Raw genomic sequence first — 23,473 nt, forward strand, 5'->3', positions numbered from 1 at the left:
TCTTGAAATACTTGGAATTTCTGCTGATAAATTATTCAAGGTTTTAGCAACGCGACCCCCCGCGGGTTAGGGGGAAGAATTTACCCGATGCTCCCCAGCATGTCGTAAGAGGCGACTAACGGATTCTGTTTCTCCTTTTACCCTTGTTAAGTGTTTCTTGTATAGAATATAGTCAATTTTTGTAAAGATTTTAGTCAAGCAGTATGTAAGAAATGTTAAGTCCTTTGTACTGGAAACTTGCATTCTCCCAGTAAGGTAATATATTGTACTACGTTGCAAGCCCCTGGAGCAAATTTTTGATTAGTGCTTTTGTGAACAAGAAACAATTGACAAGTGGCTCTATCCCATCTTCCCCCTTTCCCCGTCACGATATAACCTTGAATGGTTGAAAACGACGTTGAACACCAAATAAAGAAAAAAAGAAACTGTACGCGCAATACTACGCCAGAGAAACTACGAAAAACGTTTCTTTTTTTAAAGTCACGGAATTTGCTCTTTAAAACAAAAAGTAAAACAAAACAGAAACACGCTGGTGTTGAATAATTGATTTGTTGAAATTGGTTGTACTACAGAAGACTTCCGTCAGTTGTAAGGTCTTTATTTCTGGACGTAGCCAAACTTTTGACCTGCATGTACAGATTGGGTTCATAAGGTCCCGTAACCCTCAATTACCGCCGCTGGACGCGCGTCAACTAGTGTTTACTTGCACAATTATAGCTTGATGTTGTGCAAATTAATCCAAGATTACCTTTATCTTTGCTCTTCACGCTGATTTGAGGGTAAAAAGGTCAAATATTTGTGTGTGACATCACCGATTTCTCTTCAAGAAAAACCAATAAACGTTTCTGGGACAACGCGAAGAACCTGGCAGCTGGCCGCGATTGAAACGCCAGTCTCGTGCTTGTATTTCCATTTGTTTTCCCTTCTGGTTCACTGGTGTGTTTTCTGTGTGTTTATTTGTACTCTACTTATATGTTACTTTAAGTATTACATTCATTTTGAGCGTTGAAGTGCATCCTTCCTAAACATTAAGTTACTGACGTTGTGCATGTGTACTGTCAGACCTGCTAGTGACTTCACCCCCTTCGTGTGTACACGCAAGCACAAGACCAAGTGCGCACGGAAAAGATCCTGTAATCCATGTCGGAGTTCGGTGGGTTATGGAAACACGAAAATACCCAGCATGCCTACTCAACGAAAGCGGAGTGAAGCTGACTATACTCTCAGAGTATAGTGTGGGGAACCCAAATGGGCACACGAGCTCACACGCAACCAGAAAACTCTGGAACGCTGAAGAAGAAGAAGAAGAAGAAGAAGAAGAAGAAGAAGAAGAAGAAGAAGAAGAAGAAAGAAGAAAGAAGAAAGAAGAAAGAAGGAAGAAGAAGAAGAAGAAGAAGTAGTGTGTTTCAATGCAAGCACATCCCAGAATTAACTTTTCCGTACGCTGTGAAATCACTGGTGCTGTTCTAATGTAATACTATGTGTGCGTCTTCTCAGTCTACGTACATCCAAGGGTTAATGTAACTAACCAATAACATTGCGGATGTTGTGTATATCCGTGTTGTGTTTCAGGACTGACCTGTTGAATCGTACAATGGTTAATGGTGGACATGTACGTGGTGTGTTTCAGTGCGACCAGGTTCCAGGCCTGGGGTTCCGGCGAGGGTCGTACCACTGTGTGTGCAAGGATGGCTTCTACTTCCCCGACCCCAAGGCCCCCAAGAACTACTACGAGGGAACCATTGTGGAGGAGCAGTATGAGAGGAAAAGAAAGGTAATTTGTTTGGTGTATTTTCTTTGGGGAAGGGGCGGACGAGGGGGGGTGCACAGGGTGCAGGTGCACCCCCCCCCCTCCAGCCAAAAAAAAAAATATTTGGAAAGCTGATTCTATGACCATTTCTAAGTTCAAATGGCACCAGATGGCACCATTTTGCTTCTTTGGGCCAAAACAATTTCCGGGGGGGCATGCCCCCGGACCCCCCCCCCCTAGCAAATTCGGGCGCTTCGCGCCCATCACATTCACTTTCGATTCAAAGTGCCTCCCCCCTTACAATGCAACTGATCCGCCCCTGTGGGGTACTGCTGTTACATCATAACGCGGTGACTGCTAATGACGAGGCTGACGATTCGAGGATCGACAGCCAATTTGAAACTGTTTTAGATAGCAGACTGCAGTCATCCAACGATAGTGTACATATTTGCACGTTTAGACACTGATTTGCAGTATCGCTGGTGTGTGATTTCATTATTCCACACCCGAAACCAAACTGTGCACCTTTTGAGGCGTAGTGAGCAAGTGTTTGTTGTTGTTGTTGTTGTTGTTGTTCTTGTTCTTGTTCTTGTTCTTGTTGTGGTTGGTTGGTTGGTTGGTAGGTAGGTAGGTTGGTTGTTTTTAGCAACTAAGGGGTTTTCATGGGCGGGAAAAAAGAAAAAAGAGGAAATCACAATGCCAGGAAAGTAACGTTCAATGTTCTTGCGTCTAGACTAAGAGCCAATTTTGTTGTCAGTTCTGTGGAGGAAAGCACAGCAAGAGATTCTTGGCCCCGACTTCGTGGTCGTCTGCAGCGATTCTGATCTTGTGAAAGACAGGAAATTGGCTGCCTTGACTTATTCTTTGTATATTAAAGCTTGCTCAGTAAGTTTCAGAGTTATTAGCGATAAGATCAGTTCACAGTTTGGTTGTTTCATTACAAAGACACAAGTAACGCCTTAATACCACTGTATCTTTCTGTACACTGTCGATTTTGTATCGAAATGCAACAAAACAAAGCAAAAAGGAAATGACCAAATCAGATTTTTTTGTCCCTGTTTTCATTAATTATTAATTGTGTAAAGTTGGGTTGTTAGGTTTTTCTTTCTTACTTCCACGTATTGACAAAATAATGCTTATTCTTTTCCTTCTTTATCCACGTGTTCACAAAAACAGCCACTCAAAAGAATCGATGTTAATGCAAGATTTCTGCCAGAGTTTATTTTCAGGTTTTTAACCACAGGGACTTAATAAATGGAAAATAGTTACAAAGCTTTCAATGTCAAACATAAGTGCAGGCATTATCATCACAAATGATGCATTTTTTAATACCAGAATAGTGAAATGAAAGTCGTTTGTTCATTTCAGTGGCAGTGCTTTATATCCTCTTGGGAGTCCGCAAAACTTTCACTGACTGCTGCTGTCCGTGTTTCTCTTTCGTTCTTACTTTTAGGGTCTTCAAAACAGTTCAGCGCAGCAGTGCATTTATGCTGTTGCTGTCGTTTACTGGCAGAATATCGGCAACGTTTACAATGCAACACAAAAATAACATCCTCAAAACAGTTCCCAACAAAGTATTCACACTGCTTCTGCTGCCCTGGGCAACATTTACAAGGTAGTAGGCAATGACATCTTCCTCAAAACATTTCACAGGAAAGTATTGACAGTGTTTCCGTTGCTGTTTTCTGACACAATCTGAGCAACACTAGGCAGCAGACTAGAAGCATTCTCAAACCAGTTCGAAACAACTATACTGTTCCTGTTGTCATTTTGTGGCAGAATCTGGAGAACATCTACGACATGGCCTTCGAGTGCCTGCCATGTGCACCAGGCTGCGACACGTGTGAGGACTACAGCCCCTGCGTGCTGGAGCTCAACTGGCTGCAGCGCAGCATCCTCCTGGGCGTCTCGGGCCTCATCATGTGCGCCATCCTGGTCCTCCTCTGGTTCACCATTCACTACAGGGACGTCAAGGTCAGTGCATTGGGTCAAGGTCATTTATGTGTCAAAGTCAGTTTTATCGGTCGAGGTCGGTATATCTTGTATGAAGGTCGTTTAAGTGTTCGGTTGGTTAGTAATAAAGGCCACGGTCACTGGTAGATCGCTCACTATCACTGAGTGTGATGCGCAACGGACGTATACCTGGGTAGATCATCTTGACTGTTAGTTGACTTTCATTTCTTGCCACTGAGCACTTCGTGTTGATGCCATCGTCTTCCTTGGTATGACACTTTTTTCCCGCTTAGTACAGCCAATACATGGTCAGTGTTTTTATCAAGGTCGCAGCGTCCCTCCTTTGGGTGCTGGGCTTACACTTCAACACCGTTGTTTTCAATAGCAGGTTACAAGTTCAGTTCCATATATATATATGTACCAAAACACTAAAGAATTCCTGTTGTGACGTCATTCTCCATGCACCCGAGAATTCCCTTTGCAAGGAGTGGCCTGCGGTCTTCGTGAGAAATATTTTCTGGCGAGAAAAAGTGTACAAAGAACAGAACATAAAAGGCCCGATCAGGAAAGCAGCGTGGCAAAAGTTAATGGGTAAGACGTTGGCAAATTGGAGGCGAGAACGTTGAGCTAGGGGCCATTCATCCAACACCTTGCACCCTTTCTCTAGCAGAGAGACTTGCAGTTGAGGTCCCGCTACACGCACCACTGGCCAAGTGAGACGCACCCTACTTAGCTCAGCCACTCTCACACTTCCTTCGCCTACTCTCCTCCCTCGTTTGTTGGTTCCGATGGTTGGCAGATCAATGCAGTATCAATTTCTTGTCAGCTGCCTCTCTTCCACGCCACTGCCGCCTCCGCCATTATCCTGCTCGCGCTCTTCATAAGCCCCGGATATTTCGGTCAAAGGTCAGCGGGAGCAAATTTTAGGATCGGAAAACGAAGGAGAAAGCAAAAAGCGAGCGAGCAGGGCAGAGTTCAGGGAGAAAGTGGCCTGGCGATTCGACGATCGAGAAGGGAATAATTTGTTGGGCTGATAATTTGAAGGCTGGCTAGGATACTGCTGATGGGTGTGTGTGGGTGGGTTGTCTCAGTGGTGGGACAGGGAGGGCAACGGGATGGAGGGGGCTTAAATGTTGGTAGATGATAACTATTTTCTACCAGCTTATAGAAAAGCTAAGGGTAGGGTGTGTCAAGGGGGTGGCGGGGTGGTGTTCCTTAATGTTGTGTATGTCTGCCTTAGTCTGACCTCTTTTCTCTTGTGGTCCACCAGACGTCCTTGTAGTAAGGCGATTAGAAAGTGAGTTCTTTCGCCGCTTCGGTAATTAAAGTACTGCTAAATATACATATCTTGGATGCTTGGGTTGCATAAGTAGACCAGCGACTCTCTCTCTCTCTCTCTCTCTCTCTCTCTCTCTCTCTCTCTCTCTCTCTCTCTCTCTCTCTCTCTCTCTCTCTCTCTCTCTCTCTCTCTCTCTCTCTCTCTCTCTCTCTCTCTCTCTCTCTCTCTCTCTCTCTTGTATTAGTCAAAGAAGCTTTAGGTTTCAGAGTTCATTTCATATTCATTTTAAAGTTTTTGTCTTGTCATCTGTTTTAAATCTGGGACAAAACCATGTAGAATTAAAGATGTCCAAGAAGGATAGTAATGCTGCTCACTGATTTTGTTGTTGTTGTTGTTGTTGTTGTTGTTGTTGTTGTTGTTGTTGTTGTTGTTGTTGTTGTTTCAGCTTTGTAGGCAACTGCTTATCATCCGTACACTTAAACCTGCGCCAGATGTTTCCGGTGTTCTTGAAATATGAGTATTTAATTCTCTCAGATGTTCGTATTAAGTGAGTGCATCTTAGAGATTTTCATAACAGACTTTGGGTGGCTGTTGTAAAACTCTGTTTTTGATCTTGCAAGAAATTATTCATGTTTCTGTCTTTTTCAGGTGATGAAAGCGGCAAGTCCTGTCTTGATGCGTGTGGTTCTTCTGGGGATGTTTTTCTTATACTGTCCGGTAAGTATCTTTTGTAACTACTTTTAATTATTTCAAAATGGAATGAATTGTCAGGTATCAATTTCCTTTACCACCATTGCCAGAGATCGGACACTTTGGGTGACATTCTACTAACTCATCCACCAATTCAATAGTTAGCTGTAGTAGGAAAGCGAATTTGGCGACGGGGTTATCATTTACACTGTTAATAGTTATCACAAGATATTCTGTAAATATTGAAAGTGAAAAAAATAGTTCCTGTAAAAAGAGACACTTTTCATGTGGTATGAGGACAGGCCACGGTGAAGAATAGTAAAGAGGGATCAGTCTGATTGCTTCAGAGCAAAAGTCAACGTGCACATGTCTTAATACAGCATTTTGAAAAGCTTGTTTTAACTGTTTTTGATTGGTTGTTTTCAGCTGATCGCGGGTTACTTCGAGGCGACAGTGGTCACGTGCTGTATGCAGTTCTGGCTCAGAGAGATAGGATTCACCATATCGTACGGCGCACTTCTCCTCAAAACGTGGAGGTAATGAGCATTTTCTTATGCGTTTATTTACTGTTGGCTGTATCAAAACACCAATGTTTGATCGGTTATGTGTTTACAGGGTTGCACCTTAATTGATAATGTCAATTATGACATGACGGATTGCATGCAGGGTAGTCGTCTGGTTTAATAGCTGGTTGCCATTGTGATTATAACAAAATTAAAAGACCGTAGATGACCACGATACTTCCGATGTCTGTTGTTCAATACGACCGTGAAAGGAGCCCGGTACCGTTCAATCAAGCTAAGTTCTGTTATGAAGAAGAGTCATCGACACATACTGGTGGTGACAGGAAGCATATTTGTGGTTCCATAATTAAAACATTTGAAATAAAATAAAACAAGAAAAAGAGCGCGCATACAAAACACAGTGACAATAAGCAAAAACGCTAACCATATTGAAAATACCAAAATGAAAATACCTAAATGGCACTGCAGCATCAAGCAAAATTATGGTTAAAAGGCTGCGTATTCCTAAGTTCGAATGAGCAAAGCCTGTTGTTGCTGTGTGTGTTCAGGATCTCAGTGGTGTTCCGTGTACGCTCAGCCCAGCGGGTCAAGATATCTGACGGGGATCTCATCAAGCGACTGCTGGTCATCGTCTTTGTCTTCTCCGTCTACCTCACCGCCAGGACCGTGGCCGGCACGCCCAGAATTGTGCAAGGTCAGTTTTTACACAAATTACTTCTGTGTGTGTGCGTGCGTGCGTGCGTGCGTGCGTGTATGCCCGGCGGTGTGCGGGCTCTCGCGCGTGTTTGTGTGTATGTGTGCGTGTGCGTGCACGCGTGCGTGCGAGCGTTCGTGTGTGTGTGTTTGTGTGTGTGTAATGGTAGCTGCAGATTTTCTCCTTTGTATAGACATTTACCTCCCTGTTAACTATATTTGTGTACTTAGATGAGGACTGCATTTGTATCAAAATTAGGCCCATCTACCTTTTTCTTACCACCATCTCACTTTCAAATCTGCTATTCTGAGTCACAGGACTTGAAGGGATATTAAACCTTACGAAGGTAAAATCCATTTATCGATATCTATGCCTATAATATATTGTTGTATTAAAGTCTGGCTTTATTGTGGAGTCCCGCAGTAATGTGAATTTCAGTCGACGTCTTAGCAGAATACGCTGTCCAGATTAACTGATCTGTGCTTATATTAAAGTTAGACGGGGAAGATGTTTGTTTTCGGACTATTTCACAATGTTCATGTTAAAGATTGTTGGTCTGTGATAAAAGTAAGAAAAGGTGAGGCACGTCGCAAAATCCTATGCCTCACAATCTAGGAAATTGATTGTATTTGCTTTAAAGCCAAGATTTCTTAAACGTTTGCACGAATGCGCATGAGTATGTGTGTGCGTGTGTGTGTGTGTTTGTGTGTGTGTGTGTGTGTGTGTGTGTGTGTGTGCGTGCGTGCGTGCGTGCGTGCGTGCGTGCGTGCGTGCGTACAAGCGTGCGTGACTGTCGTTATGTCTGTCTGTCTGTCTGTAACGGTTTTTAAACTGTGTTCATTTAGATCTAAGTTTAGGGTTTATCGTGTGTTTTCAATTGCCTTCTCATTCTAAAAAGACAAACATTAACACACACACACACTCACACACACACACACACACACACACACACACACACACACACACACACACACACACACACACACACACACACACACACACACACACACACACACACGCTGCAACTCAATGCGCAAGCGCATACAAACACCGGACGCCATGCTCACATAATCACCAAAAACTTTTTATTGAAATAATCTGTTCTTAGCATTCAGTGCAGGCAGGGAAGAGGGAAAAAATAACCTGATGAAGAAACTGTAAAGATTTTTCGCCATGTTTAGACAACGTGCTCTTTCCCAGCAGATGAGACAGAGAATCGGGCAAAAGCAGGAAGGGCGATGTTTTTGGAAAGAAACAAGAGTTTTCATTGACCTGTCCATTTCGTGCCGCGGAAAATATTTTCACAGCAAACATTTTTTGCCCATTTGCTAAATTATCATGAGTTTGAGATTACTGAGTGTTTTTTTGCTTTATCTTGGCGCTGTATAGCAGCACTGACGTTCAGGGTGAAACTGATTATGTAGAATTCTCGTTGATCGAAACGAAGCACACACAAAATGTTAAGATATGGTATAAACTTCATTTTTTGTGTAAAGTAAAGAATGGTCGCTTGACTGTTTAATACAGTTCCAAAAGAGGATTACGTCAGGTTAATGGTTTCTGAAAATGAAAATTACATGCCCTTTTATCCGTTCTCATTTGAGGATTGCGAAGGGAGTGCCAGTGTAATCCCCGTCTTTCCTGAGAGAGAAAATCTCTCTCTCTCTCTCTCTCTCTCTCTCTCTCTCTCTCTCTCTCTCTCTCTCGCTCTCTCTCTTTCTCCGTCTCTCTCTCTCTCTCTCTCTCTCTCTCTCTCTCTCTCTCTCTCTCTCTCTCTCTCTCTCTCTGATTTTTGATTCTCTATTGTGCCTTGCTTGTTGAAATTAACCTTGTGTGTTTAATCAATAAAATGCCTCTCTCTCTCTCTCTCTCTCTCTCTCTCTCTCTCTCTCTCTCTCTCTCTCTCTCTCTCTCTCTCTCTCTCTCTCTTTCTTTCTCTCTCTCTCTCTCTCTCTCTCTCTCTCTCTCTCCCCCCCCCCCAACCCACCTTAATCACTAGTTAGCAAATAAGATTCAGGATGAATTTGTTTCTTGAACTTACACAGTGAACAGCAACTAATTTGTACATTTTAATTCGCGGGACGATGATACAAGCGCTCAACCAATTAGGTCAACAAAATGATCACTTCACGGCCTTTTTGGTGGGCCCTTAAAATCGAAATCTCCTCAAAACACAAGCAGCTTCAAAGAACACGCTTTCGGAAAAACCAATCGTGAAGCCTTGATGTTTATTTCTCTGATGTTAAAACTTCATACAAATTGAGCGTGTATTTTATCCCGGTCAAATGCAGTGAAGGAAAAAGCACTTATAAACAGATTAGGTTGGCGTTTTCATCAGTTTACTCTGAAAATCAGTTAGTGAAAATTCTGTAATGTAAACGATTGTGTTCTGTTAATTTTGACCAGGGTGTATAAAATGTGCTTTAGTAGGCTGATGAATGCGAATCAATAAGACATCTCAATTATATGACCTATATTAGTGTTTGCATGTAAGCCTTCTCCATAGTGGCACTTCGTAGGAGAGGCGATTTTTTCAAATATAATGCAATACATTTTGTTAATCAGGTACACTAAAACAAGAATAACGAGTCTATTCCAGAAGAAAAAAAACACTCTTCAAAATAAATCGTGTACTACGCAGAAGAGGAGAAAACCCCGAGTTAATCAGATGATTTTCACATTGAATATAGTTTTATATTTTGTTTCATTTACAGGCGAAGACGTAAACGGATTGAAAGCGTTTATTTGTTCCACGGACTGGTGGGACCATTCGGCAGCCATTGGTGAGTGACGTCATTGGCTGCGTCAGTGACGCAATCGTTGCTGTTGAATGAATGCTGCATATCTATCTATTCCAACTTCAACCAGAAAAGTTGTTCTGCAAACAAATGTGTTTTTTGTGTGTGGTTCAGTTCAGAGGGTGTTTTAGACCACTTACCAAATAGAAAGGAAAATGTAAACAGTGCAATAACCGCAGTAACTTTACTGATAACATTGTGTCAATATGATAAGTTTTATCTTTCTATTTTGTGTTTCAAGGAAGATAATATTAACGCTTTTGGTATATGCATTACAGACTTTGACTTACTGTTTAACCAAACACTTTGCAGCGGAGATGTTATTTGTGTTGTGGGGTTATACAGCTATGCATCGTAATGCGAAACACCACGCCAGAGTTCAGACCTACCGATATAATTATTTGAACTGTTGGTTACATATTTCAGCGGAGATGTGTTGTTTTTTTGCTGTGGGGTGTACGGCTATGCATCGTAGTGCATAACAAACCCCGTCAGAGTTCAGGCTTATTGCTATAGCTGAACTATGTCTTGTGTTTCAGCGGAGATGTTATTTTTGCTGTGGGGTGTACGGCTATGCATCGTAGTGCGGAAAGCGCCGTCAGAGTTCAACGAGAGCCGCTTCATCAGCTGGGCCATCTACAACGAGTTCCTTCTCTCCCTCTTCCTCAACGTCTCCATGTGAGTGGTGTCATGAATTGTTCACGTGATTCAAACGAAGGCATACCCAGAAGCTTTTTTTCTCTCTTTGCGTAGCAAATTAGGCCTACTTTGTGGCTGCTTTACGTCCGGTTGTTGAAGGTGCACCGAGCTAAGTTTATGTCATGAACGTGTTAACAATGGCTTTTATTACAAAATTGCGTTGTTTCTGGCGTTGTATAGGTCTCACAGGTTGAAAGTAACTCATGTGAAGATCTCGAACAGTGACCACATAATACATGAATAGTATAAGAACTGTGAGTACTTGCTCTTTGGAAATGCTATCTTGGTCAAGATTGCGTTATGTTACTTTTGTAGAGATAGTCTTTGTCACGCCAGAAGTAAACAGAAGTGCTCCGTGTTTCACAGTCAAGTTTGTTTGTTTGTTTGTTTGCTTAACGCCCAACCGACCACGAAGGGCCATATCAGGGCGGTGCTGCTTTGACATATAACGTGCGCCACACACAAGACATAAGTCGCAGCACAGGCTTCATGTCTCACCCAGTCACATTATTCTGACACCGGACCAACCAGTCCTAGCACTAACCCCATAATGCCAGACGCCAGGCGGAGCAGCCACTAGATTGCCAATTTTAAAGTCTTAGGTATGACCCAGCCGGGGTTCGAACCCACGACCTCCCGATCACGGGGCGGACGCCTTACCACTAGGCCAACCGTGCCGGTCACAGTCAAGTATACACCAGAAGAAAACATAATAATGAGAACAGTGTTAATGTATGCGTCACCTTTATTTTTCAGGATGTTTGTCAAGGATGTTGTTCAAGGCAACGTCTGATTAATGAATGAATTGCAGAGACCTCTACTAAAATGGCTTGACTTCATTTTGCGTTGCAGGATATTCCTAAAGGATCCCTTCCCAACCAACCCCGACCTCCTGTACCTCGTGCTGTTCGTGCACACACAGCTCACCACCACCGTCACCCTCGCCTTCCTCTTCGGTACCAAGGTCAGTCATCGTTATGTTCTCATTGTTGCTTATTATGGAACATCCTCCGCAAACGGAGTTTCGGCTCCCTGGTGGGGTTAAAAGAAAAGGTCATACACGTTACGGTTTACTTGTAAGATACTCTAAAAGAACAAGAAGTCTTGAACATGAAATGAGCAGACGTTTATTTTAGACTTCGTACACAAGAACTTGATTATACAGGTTTGTGTTTTTTAAGATCCGGTGAAGTTTTGTTGTTTTCTTCCATCCTGAACTCAGGTCAAAATGAGTTCGGCTCATTCTCTCCCTGACCGGACGCTACGGTCCCACGCGAATCTATCAAAACAAAAATACAGAGTTATCTCCCATATGGTTTTCGCGAGCACTGATCTAAATTTGAGATCAGTGTTCGCGAGACGAAAATGATTGCAGATTGGCCGACGTCGACAGTGATCTCCGTTCTGTTCTTCACAGTTATGACAAAGACATCGTTCTAAGGTCAAAACAAGTCGAAATTTTGGGACTGCTGCCGGAAGGAGACCGTAATATATGGTTTCATCACTGTCAACTGGTTACAGAAAAAAATCGTCTGCTTCAGTTAGCGCCGAAACCAAACGGTTGATTATCACGTGACACTTTTGCCATATTTAGAGTTGTTTGCACAGTAAATACAGCCGCGAAAAATAGCTCGCTTGAAACTGTCTTACATATCAATTCCTTTGTAATTTAAAAATTACAAAACACCATGAAAAATCATTATCGACGATCGCGAATCTGCTTATATCAATAATACATTACAAAAAGCTCTAAATATGTTAAAAAAAAAAAATCGGTTTCCTCAAGGCATCCTGTCAGGGAGAGAATGAGCCGAACTCATTTTAACCTGAGTTCAGGATGGTTTTCTTCAAGTTGTAATTGACGAAGTTTGAGACAGAAGAAAGTTTGGAAATATGCATACCAAAATGCTGAGGCAGGGGCTGCACCAAATACGTTCTTGTAAGCGAGGGTTATAGTACAGCGTGTCTTTTTTTAGCCTAGAGACTGTCTCCTTTCTGTGTCCCAGGCGTACCTGGTGTACAAGTACCGCGGCAAGACGGAGACCCACACGACGCAGGGAGCGGGCACCACCATGCTGAGCAGGGGGTCCAAGTACACCATGGGCACCAAGCCCCAGTCCACGCTCTCCAACGCCGTCTCCTCCAACGGCGGCTTCGGGGAGAAGGGGGAGGAGGAGGAGGAGTGCGAGAGCTTCCTGGAGAAAGATATACAGGTCAGCGTGAGTGACCTTTTTGTGACCTACTTTGTCCTTATTTTGGTGTAGTGCTGGACTGGTTGTCAAAGCGGCGTCTCAGTCAAGAGCAAATGACTTATGTTGGTCATCTGATTGTGTCGAGATCATGGCGGTTGATTTGAACAGTAATAGCAGCCAGAGTATAATCGTAGTGAAATAATATATTGTTGGGCACTATGTGACTAATTGAAGCCTTGGCTTATGTTACGTGGCTCGTGGCCCATGTGAATTATATAGGAGCAAAGAGTATATTTCTAACTAGATGATTACCCGCTTCGCCGGGTACCGGCTTCGCCGGGAAGAAGTAGAGCCGAATACCAGGCTGCGCCTGGGACCCGGCTTTAACGTAGTAACGGGAATATGGATTGACGCCACACGGAGGAAGGGAGATAATCGCGGCTGAAAACACTGGAGAAGATAAGGAAGAGTTACTGGTAGTGGATCCAGACAAAAACAAAAACAAATCGGTTCAGCGCGCACAGCGCTGCGCGCTGAGAGCACGTGTTGAAATATCTCATCGACCAGGTTGTGTCCCGGGCGTACCTGAATATGCCCACCAAATTTGAAACAGATCCATCGAGAACTTTGGCCGTGCATCGCGAACAGACAGACAGACACTAGTCGTATATATATATATAGATGTCGCCGTCCTGGGGTGGTGTACACAAGAAAGTTCTCAGCTGGGTGGAAACTGAGCGCTGGGTCGAATTGGTTAACATTCAGATTTGTTTGAGATTTCAACCAATCCTACCAGTGCTTGGGTTCCACCCAATCCAGGACTTTCTCGTGCACACAAGCCCTGGGATTAACGCAGTGAAGTGAACAGCCACTCGACCATCTGTTCTTCATTAAGTCGCCGCTTGACTCCGAGTTGACAGTTATTGTTGCAGTTTACTCGGTGGAAACCACTCGAAATAAGGGGGTACACAATAGTTAGTCGGTTGTATTTTTGGTAACGTAGCAACTCATGTTAATAATTGACTTCGCGTGATTTCAATCGAGTGAACTGCAACAATACGCTTGATTGCTGGCCAGTCTTAAAGAGTTTTCTACGAGTATGAATTGTGTTAGTTTATTTTATCATAAATCCACGGATTCTCTTACTACACCACTCTCTAATTGGTCACTCCTGCCGTTGAGAACTTTAAATCTCAATTTCATCATTATCATCATCATCATCATCAGCATCATCATCATCATCATCATCATCATCATCGTCATAATCAGCATCATCATCCTCATCGTAATCATCATCTTCTTCTTCTTCTTCTTCTTCTTCTTCTTCTTCTTCTTCTTCTTCTTCTTCTTCTTCTTCTTCTTCTTCTTCTTCTTCTCTTCTTCTTCTTGTGTCTCCTTCTGTGTGTGTGTGTGTGTGTGTGTGTGTGTGTGTGTGTGTGTGTGTGTGTGTGCGTGTGTGTGTGTGTGTGTGTGTGTCCCTCTCTCTCTCTCTCTCTCTCTCTCTCTCTCTCTCTCTCTCTCTGTCTCTCTCTCTCTCTCTCTCTCTCCATTTCATTTTGTTGGGTGGCTAAGGACAAAGTAAATTCTTCTCTCTGCAGTCACTTTTATGTATATGGCTGAAACCATCTCTCTCTCTCTCTCTCTCTCTCTCTCTCTCTGTCTCTCTCTCTCTCTCTCTCTCTCTCTCTCTCTCTCTCTCTCTCTCTCTCTCTCTCTCTCTCTCTCTCTCTCTCTCTCTCTCTCTCCCCCCAACCCACCTTAATCACTGGTTAGCAAATAAGACATTCACGCTCGCAATGTTTTTTGTTTAGCCAGACGGAAATATAAAAACATGTTAGAAAGAAAGAAAAGATTGTATAATGATTTGACATTACAAAAACTTATTGAATCTGTAAATGATCAACAAGAATTTTGGAATATAATGCATAAATTATCCTCAAAACGAAAACAAATAAAGAACAACATACCAGTTGATACCTGGTTTCAGCATTTCAAAGTATTATTGGAAAAAGATGTAATTGAGGCTGAAGAAATTGAATATGAAGACGATGAAGGTATTTTGAATCGTCCTATTTCAAAAGAAGAAGTTTTGATTGCAATGAGAAAGTTAAAATCTCAAAAGTCTGCTTGGCCTGATGGAATAATAGGAGAACTGTTGAAAAATGTTTATTCTCCAGGGATTGACTTTTTGGTACACTTGTTTAATTTTTTGTTTTCCAAAGGTGTATTTCCTGAAAGTTGGACAGAGTCAATTGTTATCCCTTTGTTTAAGAAAGGCGATGTGAGTGATCCAAATAATTATCGTGGAATTTCGCTGTGTAATGTTAGTAGCAAGGTCTATAGTACTGTGATTAATAACAGGTTGCAAGAATGGATTGAATGTAATAACAGTACGGGGGAATATCAAGCTGGTTTTAAGAAGAATTATTCCACTATTGATCATATGTTTACACTTTTGGCCTTTGTACAGAAACAATTTTCTTTGAATCGTAAGCTGTATGTTGCTTTTATTGATTTTGAGAAGGCGTTTGATTCCATCAACAGAGCTTTGCTCTGGCCAATTCTGTTAAAAATGGTATAAAAGGGAAACTGTTTAGGTGTGTGAAGAGTATGTATGATAATGTAAAAATAAAAGTGAGATGTGGAGCAAAGTTTACAGATTATATTAATTGTACATTTGGTGTTAAACATGGCGATGTTTGTAGCCCAGTTTTATTTTCTCTCTTTATTAATGAGTTAGCACTTGAGATAATTGAGAATGGAAGACATGGTGCCACATTCACTGATGATTATTTGGAATTGTTTATTCTTTTGCTTGCTGATGATTTATTGTTGTTATCAGAGACTGTTGTGGGTCTACAGACTCAGTTAAATAATTTACGCAGGGCAGTGTCCTCTCTTCATTTAAAGGTAAACATGAGTAAAAGTAACATTATTGTGTTTAGGAAGGGTGGATATTTAAGTGCAAGGGAAAGGTGGACATATGGGGAAGATATTTTACCTGTTGTAAACGTGTATAAGTATTTAGGAATATTATTTTCAACTCGACTCAGTTTCACTGCTGCCTGTAGCGATCTCTCAAGCCAGGCCAAACATGCTCTGATGTGTATTATACAAAGATTATCTGTGCTTAATAATAATAGTTTGAATGTTTTTTGAAGTTGTTTGACTCCCAAGTACAACCGATAGTACAGTATGGTGCTGAGATATGGGGACTAGATAAGGCTGCTCTGCAGTGTGAAAAAGTTCATTTATTTGCATTGAAGAAGTTCTTAGGAGTCCGAATGCGCACACCTAATGACCTAGTATATGGCGAGACAAACAGATATCCAATATATTTGAATTCTATTTTAAGATGCATAAGCTATTGGTTGAAACTGTTAAACATGGAGGCGCACAGACTTCCTCGTAAATCATATGAAATGTTGTATAAAATGGATGAGAGTGGTAAAAAGAACTGGGCCTCAAGTGTTCGTTGTAAATTGTATGAGTATGGTTTTGGTTTTGTGTGGTTGAATCAGGGCGTTGTTAATGAAAAAGATTTTTTGTGTGTTTTTAGGGAAAGGTTGGTCGATTGCAGATGGCAAGAGTGGGATTATCATATACAAAATAGTGATAGATTTGATGTTTATCGGACATTTTGTACTGTACATGACATTAAACCCTATCTTTTGTTGAATATGGATAGACATCTAAAGTTTATTATGACTAGGTTTCGATTAGGTATTTCAGAAATTGCTGTGCATTCTAACCGATATAAAAAACATAATGCCGATCAGTTGATGTGTCCCCTTTGTAAAGAAAAGCAAGAAGATGAAGTCCATTTTGTTTTTTGTTGTCCATACTTAAACAGATTAAGAGAAAAATTTATCCCATTTAAATATTATAAAACCCCAAGCACTTTTAGACTTAGCCTGCTCCTGGCCTCACCTCAAGAAACTGTTATCAGAAATGTATCCCTGTATTTGTATAAAGCCTTGAAATTAAGAGATGTTGTAACCTCGTAGTTAAAGACCGTGTAATATATGTTTTATTCTGTAGTGTTGTGCGATTATTATGTTATTATGTTGTACCTTTTCTGCACCTGATGAGTTATATTATTTGCAACGTGAACCGTTTGTTCACACTCATTCATAAGGGGCTATGGCCTATTGAATAAATTATCTGCGTCTGCGTCTCTCTCTCTCTATTTGCTTTTGAGACTGTCTTAGGTTTTAGGTTCATCCCTGGAGAAAGTTGCTTTCAGCCCTACAAGGTCAACGACCTCGTACAAATTCTTCCCAAAGGTATCCACGCTGCATTATATGCTGATGATCTGGTGATGTGGTGCAAGGAGGAATACGCCACAACTGCCACTTACAGGATGCAACTGGCTGCTGACCGGCTGGCGGAATGGGCAGATGAATGGTGTGTTGCCATCAACAAGGAAAAGTCCTCCACAACACTCTTCACCCTATCCTTAAAACAAAAGACTGGAACCATCAAGCTTGGTGACACACCCTTGAGAAGTGATGACGAGGCAACATATTTTGGTGTCACTTTTGACAAGAAACAGACCTGAAAACCCCACATCCACAATGCTGAAGCAAAGGCCAGGCGCAAGCTTGCCATCATGCGGAAGCTAGCCGGAACCAGCTGGGGAGCAAACGAAGAGATACTCAAGCGAGTCTACCAGGGAGCAGTCAGGCCCCATCTTGAGTATGGCTCCACAGCTTGGTCTACAGCTGCGAAGACCCACCAGCAGACACTGGACAGGGTCCAAAACCAAGCCCTCCGATGAGATCCACACCAATAAAGGCCATAGAAGAAGTTGCTGCCATTCAACCCCTCAGTCAGAGGAGAGACGCCAAGGTCTTGGTTCAGACAGAGAAATTCAAGTGCCTGCCTGCGCATCCGATGAAGAAGAGGATGGATAACCTGACAAAGAACCGCCTCAAGCGCAGCAGCTTCTTGTTGTTGTTGATAACATGTTCTGTTTGATTAAGGGTATTCAGCTGGTATTTCCTTGTTTTCACTACCTATTTTATTCATGTTTTTATTACTTAGTTAGTGGAAGAATCTGTTGTAATGTATGTTTGATGGTGTATGCTTTTAATTAAGCGTTGCTGACTATGAATGTAGATGTAAATGCTTGTATAACTGTGTTTTAATTTTAAATGTGTCAAGCGCAAAGAGCATAATTGTAAAGTTATGATGTTGCGCTATATAAATTCTCATTTATTATTATTATTATTATTATTATTCTTACATGAAAGCAAGAGACTTGCCAGAGAGCACCAAGCCTCTGTACCTCCAACAGCACTACCAATCAGTTTCTCAGATCGGCCGCAGCCATGAAATGAAGACTACAAGAATCTTCACATCTCCACCACAGTCCCCTACGTTACCTCAGGAGATTCCCAGAACGACACTGCCATGCGCACCCTAACACTCGCCATGATTGCTGAACGGTACCCTGAAGACGCCTGGATTCATGCGTATACAGACGGTTCAGCAACAAACGCCGTGGCCAATGGAGGAGCAGGTGTACTTGTCAGATCTCCTGAGGGGCACACTTCTACAGCAGGGATACCAACAGGAAAGTACTGCTCAAACTATGCAGCAGAAGTTCAGGCCATCATGCAAGCAGCCTCCATGATTCTTGACTCGGAAAGCGAATGCCCCCAAGTTGTTTTCCTCTCTGATGCACTGTCTTCCTTGGAAGCCCTTGCAGGAAACAAACTTCCTCGTCTGATGGAGAAACTCCAGGAGCTTGCCAAGACTCGACGAGTAGTCCTGCAATGGGTTCCAGCACACTGCGGAATTCCAGGCAATGAAACAGCTGATGAGCTCGCCAAACTCGGAGCCAGGGAGGAACAACCAGACAACCCGGTCAGCTTCGCTGAAAAGAAAACCCTCGTGAAGGCAGCAATGCGACCACAATCCACGAGAGACGCATATCATCTCCTAGAACGATGGCAGCAAGTAGTGATCATGCGACTACGAACTGGTCACTGTCGCCTCAACGCCCACATGTTCAGGAAGCTGAAGCTGACCCCATCACCAACCTGTCCCTGTGGTCTGGAAGACCAGACTCCAGAACATGTCTTAATGACATGCCCCCAACTCAAACCAATCAGAGACAAAGTGTGGCCAGCATCAGTCCCTCTCCGCACCAAACTCTATGGGAGCAGACAAGACCTGGAAGCCACGACGTCATTCGTCTCGCAGACTAACCTGATGGTGTGACGGCGAACGCAAGAAGAAGAAGAAGAAGCCCTACAAGGTAAACCCGACCGTTATATAGCTTCCCAAACCTGTACCGACCAAGCTGTTCTCCACCATGCAGCGTATGTATCAAGGGGAAATAAGGACACAAGCAAAACGATTAATCCTTATCCCTGCAAAGTGCAGCGACCGCTTGATGACTGCGTGGACAAGGCTGCTAACCGAACAATCACCCATCCCTGCTGGTGGAGTGACCATTGTTCACGTGTGTGTAATGATCACATTGTTCCCCGGAACAAGAGGTGTGAAATACAGGTTTAAAACCTGCTTATTCCGGTGTGAAGACACCTCCTGTCTGCCGGATCAATTTTGCAACGTGCAGGGAAAGCTTAATGAATCTGTACTTTGCTATTTTGTTGAGTAGGTGGCAAGAGCTCTTTTTATCGTGTCCGTCTTTTCATGTTCAAAGGGCACTGTCCTCATAAGAAATAGATTCCTTTGTTCTTGGAGGGTTTACACACGGAGGCTTGGTCAGCCTTGGAAGGTCCAGCCAAGGCGTTGACTGTTTTCAAGGCCACCTCAGGCCCAAATACAAAAGGCTCCGTGTATTCAGGAAAAATAAGTCTGAAATAGACCGCAAACGCTTTGATTCCTAACAGCGTTCAACATGTGTTGGTCCATAAGATCATTGTGCTTTCCACATTTCTGTTTTGCAATAAACCCAGCTGAGCACCCCTGCGCGAAGAATTTGTGAGATCGGCACACTCGGGCTTCCTAAATGAGGCAGGGGTACAGGGGCCACTGAGGTCCCTGTTGGGATCCTGGGGCACAGCTCCGATTGGGGGGGGGTGAAGGACCCCCCCCCCCCCCCCATCCAGATGCTATTGTCATGTATCATTTGAAAGGGGTATTTTGGGTCAGTGTTTGAAAAAAAGGGAAATTTGCTGGGTGGGGGAGGGGGGGGGGTTGCTTCCCCCAATCTTAGGTTCACCCCTGAAGACTCATATAAGAGCAAACGAAATTAATTTGCAGGCTCACTGTGGGAAAGGTCTGTGCCATTACTCCTATTTAGATTGCTCTGACGTCATAATTTGGTGGCCAAAACTAATGAAATGAAGAATTGCCGCAAATTCTGATCTGGTGACCAAGAACAAAGCTAAGAACAAATTAACAGATTCCAATCTGGTTTTGTAATCGAGTTTACGAGAAGTCTCATTTACAGTGTGTGCCTACAGTGGAGAGATTTCACCGTGCATCAGGCGGAAAATTGCCACATCTTTAGAACAGCCATTTTTCCCTTGTCTCTGACGCACATCTCCATTCGTCTGATCTACACACGAGTAGACGTATTCCTATACAATAGAACAAGGAAGACAATCATATCAAAGGCTGATCACCATTGCCGATTATTCTGTGGCTGCAAGACGCAAGGAACGCGTCTCTCAAGGGACTAGGATCTATTAGTCCCAGGGGAGCCGAATAAAGTTGGCTGAATAGGGAGAATTGCCACAGTAAAGCCAGCGTCTTCCTCGTGTCATTCTCCTGGATTCCGTCATCATTATTTTATTACAATGCTAACCTCGCGTGCCTAATTCTTTCCTTTCTGCGCCCAGAACTCTAATTCGATTTTATACCGTCTTATTGCGCGTTCGGGGTTTTTTTGCGGTTAATTGGTCGCATTCTGGTTTTCAGACATTCTGCTTCCCCTCTCTCTCTCTCTCTCTCTCTCTCTCTCTCTCTCTCTCTCTCTCTCTCTCTCTCTCTCTCTCTCTCTCTCTCTCTCTCTCTCTGTGCAGGTAATTGGCTGCGCAATCAGTGATATGCTTTTTAGACTTAGTCAACGCTATCTCTCTTCCTCTCTGTGGCGAGTAGTTAGTTGGTTGCATTCTTGGTATAAGACGTTCTACTCTCTCTCTCTCTCTCTCTCTCTCTCTCTCTCTCTCTCTCTCTCTCTCTCTCTCCTCCCCCTCTCTCTCTATCTCTAACACACACACTCACACACACATACACACAAACTCTCTCTATCTATCTCTCTCTCTCTCGTTTTCTCTGTATGTTAGAGGCCTGTCGTGGCCCAGTGTGTGTGATCAAAGGCTAGGTGAGTGTTTGCACTTTTGACCTGAAGTAGGCCCCGTCTAATTAGCCCATTTCCTGCAGTGTGTGCACGCCTGTTTGACCTATCGACGGCGTATTGACCACTCGGCCACCAGTCTCTTTCTCCCCTGGCTCCTAACACGACCCTCTCTTCCTCTCCCGGGGACCCTTGAGTTCTGTCCTGCTCCCCTCATTTCGTTGCTGTTCGCATTTCCTTCTTGTCCCATTCACAAGGACTCCCCCCTTGTTTGGGTCGCAGCCAAATTGACCTCGAATTAACTGGCTTACCCAGTGTTGATCCACTTTTCTATCCCCGCCTTTGAACTTCACACAGCTCAGCAGGGCCTGCTCTTTGGGTTGAGTGAGATAGAGGCCTGCAGAGTCTGTCCCTCGTGTGTCTAATGCCGGAGTAATCGGCAGTTGTTCTGCGGTTGTTTTGATTAAAATGTGTATATATATATCTGAGTGTTTGATTCAGTGTAGTGGAGGTGAGAAGGGGGAGATAGAGAGTACCCGTGGTAAAATCTGTGAACCAAGCGGAGACACGGACTTACTGAAATAACAAACGGAAGACAAGTTTTGGTTTTGTTTCTTTGTTTTACTTTTTTAACATTCGTGGTGGGGGCTGATGGAGAGAAAGACAAACAAGACAGACAGAGACAGATAAAGCAAGAGAGACAGAGACAGACAAACAAGACAGACAGAGACAGATAAAGCAAGAGAGACAGAGACAGACAAACAAGACAGACAGAGACAGATAAAGCAAGAGAGACAGAGACAGACAAACAAGACAGACAGAGACAGATAAAGCAAGACAGACAGAGACAGATAAAGCAAGAGAGACAGAGACAGACAAACAAGACAGACAGAGACAGATAAAGCAAGAGAGACAGAGACAGACAAACAAGACAGACAGAGACAGATAAAGCAAGAGAGACAGAGACAGACAAACAAGACAGACAGAGACAGATAAAGCAAGAGAGACAGATAAAGCAAGAGAGACAGAGACAGACAAACAAGACAGACAGAGACAGATAAAGCAAGAGAGACAGAGACAGACAAACAAGACAGACAGAGACAGATAAAGCAAGAGAGACGGAGACAGATAAAGCAAGAGAGACAGAGACAGATAAAGCAAGAGAGACAGAGACAGACAAACAAGACAGACAGAGACAGATAAAGCAAGAGAGACAGAGACAGACAAACAAGACAGACAGAGACAGATAAAGCAAGACAGACAGAGACAGATAAAGCAAGAGAGACAGAGACAGACAAACAAGACAGACAGAGACAGATAAAGCAAGAGAATCAGCTGGGTTGTTGCTTTTTTGTATGTGTCTAAGTTAAAGGGTGTCGTCACCCCATCTAAACGCCTGGACAAACCGCTGATGGTGTCCATGCTCGTTCACATGAGAAGGAGGCATCTTGGAACTAAGCAGTCAAATACCGACATACCAGTATACTCACTGCAAAGATACCGGTAGATTCCACCAGTCAGTGTCAGCGTTGCCACTACTGGTGTGATGTCTCACTGTTACCCAAACCTTCCGCTGCTTTTCAATCCCTTTCATGAGTCACTAAATTATTTGTTTTTATTCTCATACCTTTTTGCCGGTCCGCATTTACCAGTGTCTCCTCGGAACTAGAAGAAACGTTAATCTACCCCTCCTGCTCAACTGACATTGTGAAACACTGACGTTCGTTCTTTCAGTGTCGTCCCTAATGGTAATAAAGCGCTCTCTCTCTCTCTCTCTCTCTCTCTCTCTCTCTCTCTCTCTCTCTCTCTCTCTCTCTCTCTCTCTCTCTCTCTCTCTCTCTCTCTCTCTCTCTCTCTCTCTCTCTCTTTTTGTTCACACATGCATGTTCAGTAATTCTTACTTCTGTACATGACGTAAGATTTCGTGTAAAGCGGGCGCCTGTAATTGTGTACATAGTCCTGTGAGTTCTGGTTTTATTTTATTCATTTCTTTAAAAAAAATGATAATAATAATATTTTAAATGTTCGTGTTTATATGTTATTATAGTTTCCCCTTGGGCGAGGGCTGGTTGAAAAAAGCTCGTTTGTGCCACAACCGTCGCAATATTGATTTGATTTGATTTGATTTGATCTCTCTCTCTCTCTCTCTCTCTCTCTCTCTCTCTCTCTCTCTCTCTCTCTCTCTCTCTCTCTCTCTCTCTCTCTCTCAAGTTGCTAAAACTTGCTTTACCTTACATTGTCGATTCCCTAACTTATGTTTTATAACCTAAGCATACAACAAAACGTGTTCCCTTCTATTTTAAAGTGTGCAAAGGTATTACCACTTCCAAAAAATAAGGATCTTACAGACCCAAACAACTTTAGACCTATTTCCCTCTTACCTGTTCTATCTAAACCCTTAGAAAAGCACATACAAAAACACCTACTGGCATATATGGAACAAATGAATCTGTTTCATCCTTTTCAGTCTGGATTCCGCTCTAAGCATTCAGCTCTTTATGCGAGACTTGGCTATCAGCAATAAACAAAGCAGAAATAACGGGAGCGTTGTTTTTAGACTTTAAGAAAGCCTTTGACCTAGTGGATCACTCACTTCTACTGAAGAAATTAAAGTGC

At 42.9% G+C, this 23,473-nt stretch overlaps 2 protein-coding genes across 2 annotated transcripts in view; both read left to right on the forward strand.

Annotated features, from left to right (window-relative positions):
* The first annotated feature begins 975 nt into the window (after positions 1–975).
* LOC138950623 (probable G-protein coupled receptor CG31760) overlaps positions 976–23,473 on the forward strand; it is a 31,611-nt gene continuing 9,113 nt past the window's right edge. Inside the window, exons 1-9 of the mRNA XM_070322334.1 lie at positions 976–1,774; positions 3,530–3,724; positions 5,631–5,699; positions 6,099–6,208; positions 6,745–6,890; positions 9,605–9,673; positions 10,228–10,366; positions 11,240–11,351; positions 12,394–12,600. Coding sequence (XP_070178435.1) covers positions 1,544–1,774; positions 3,530–3,724; positions 5,631–5,699; positions 6,099–6,208; positions 6,745–6,890; positions 9,605–9,673; positions 10,228–10,366; positions 11,240–11,351; positions 12,394–12,600 — 1,278 coding nt within the window. The 5' untranslated portion in view covers positions 976–1,543. The remainder of the gene's footprint in view (positions 1,775–3,529; positions 3,725–5,630; positions 5,700–6,098; positions 6,209–6,744; positions 6,891–9,604; positions 9,674–10,227; positions 10,367–11,239; positions 11,352–12,393; positions 12,601–23,473) is intronic.
* Positions 17,141–18,824, forward strand: LOC138950633 (uncharacterized; the record flags this gene model as incomplete). Its single annotated transcript, XM_070322343.1, has 2 exons — positions 17,141–17,335; positions 17,932–18,824. Coding segments are annotated over 2 exons (1,071 nt in total), but the record flags the coding sequence as incomplete, so codon positions are not given.

The sequence above is a fragment of the Littorina saxatilis genome, linkage group LG1 (genome assembly GCF_037325665.1).
Source record: "Littorina saxatilis isolate snail1 linkage group LG1, US_GU_Lsax_2.0, whole genome shotgun sequence".
Lineage (NCBI taxonomy): Eukaryota > Metazoa > Mollusca > Gastropoda > Littorinimorpha > Littorinidae > Littorina > Littorina saxatilis.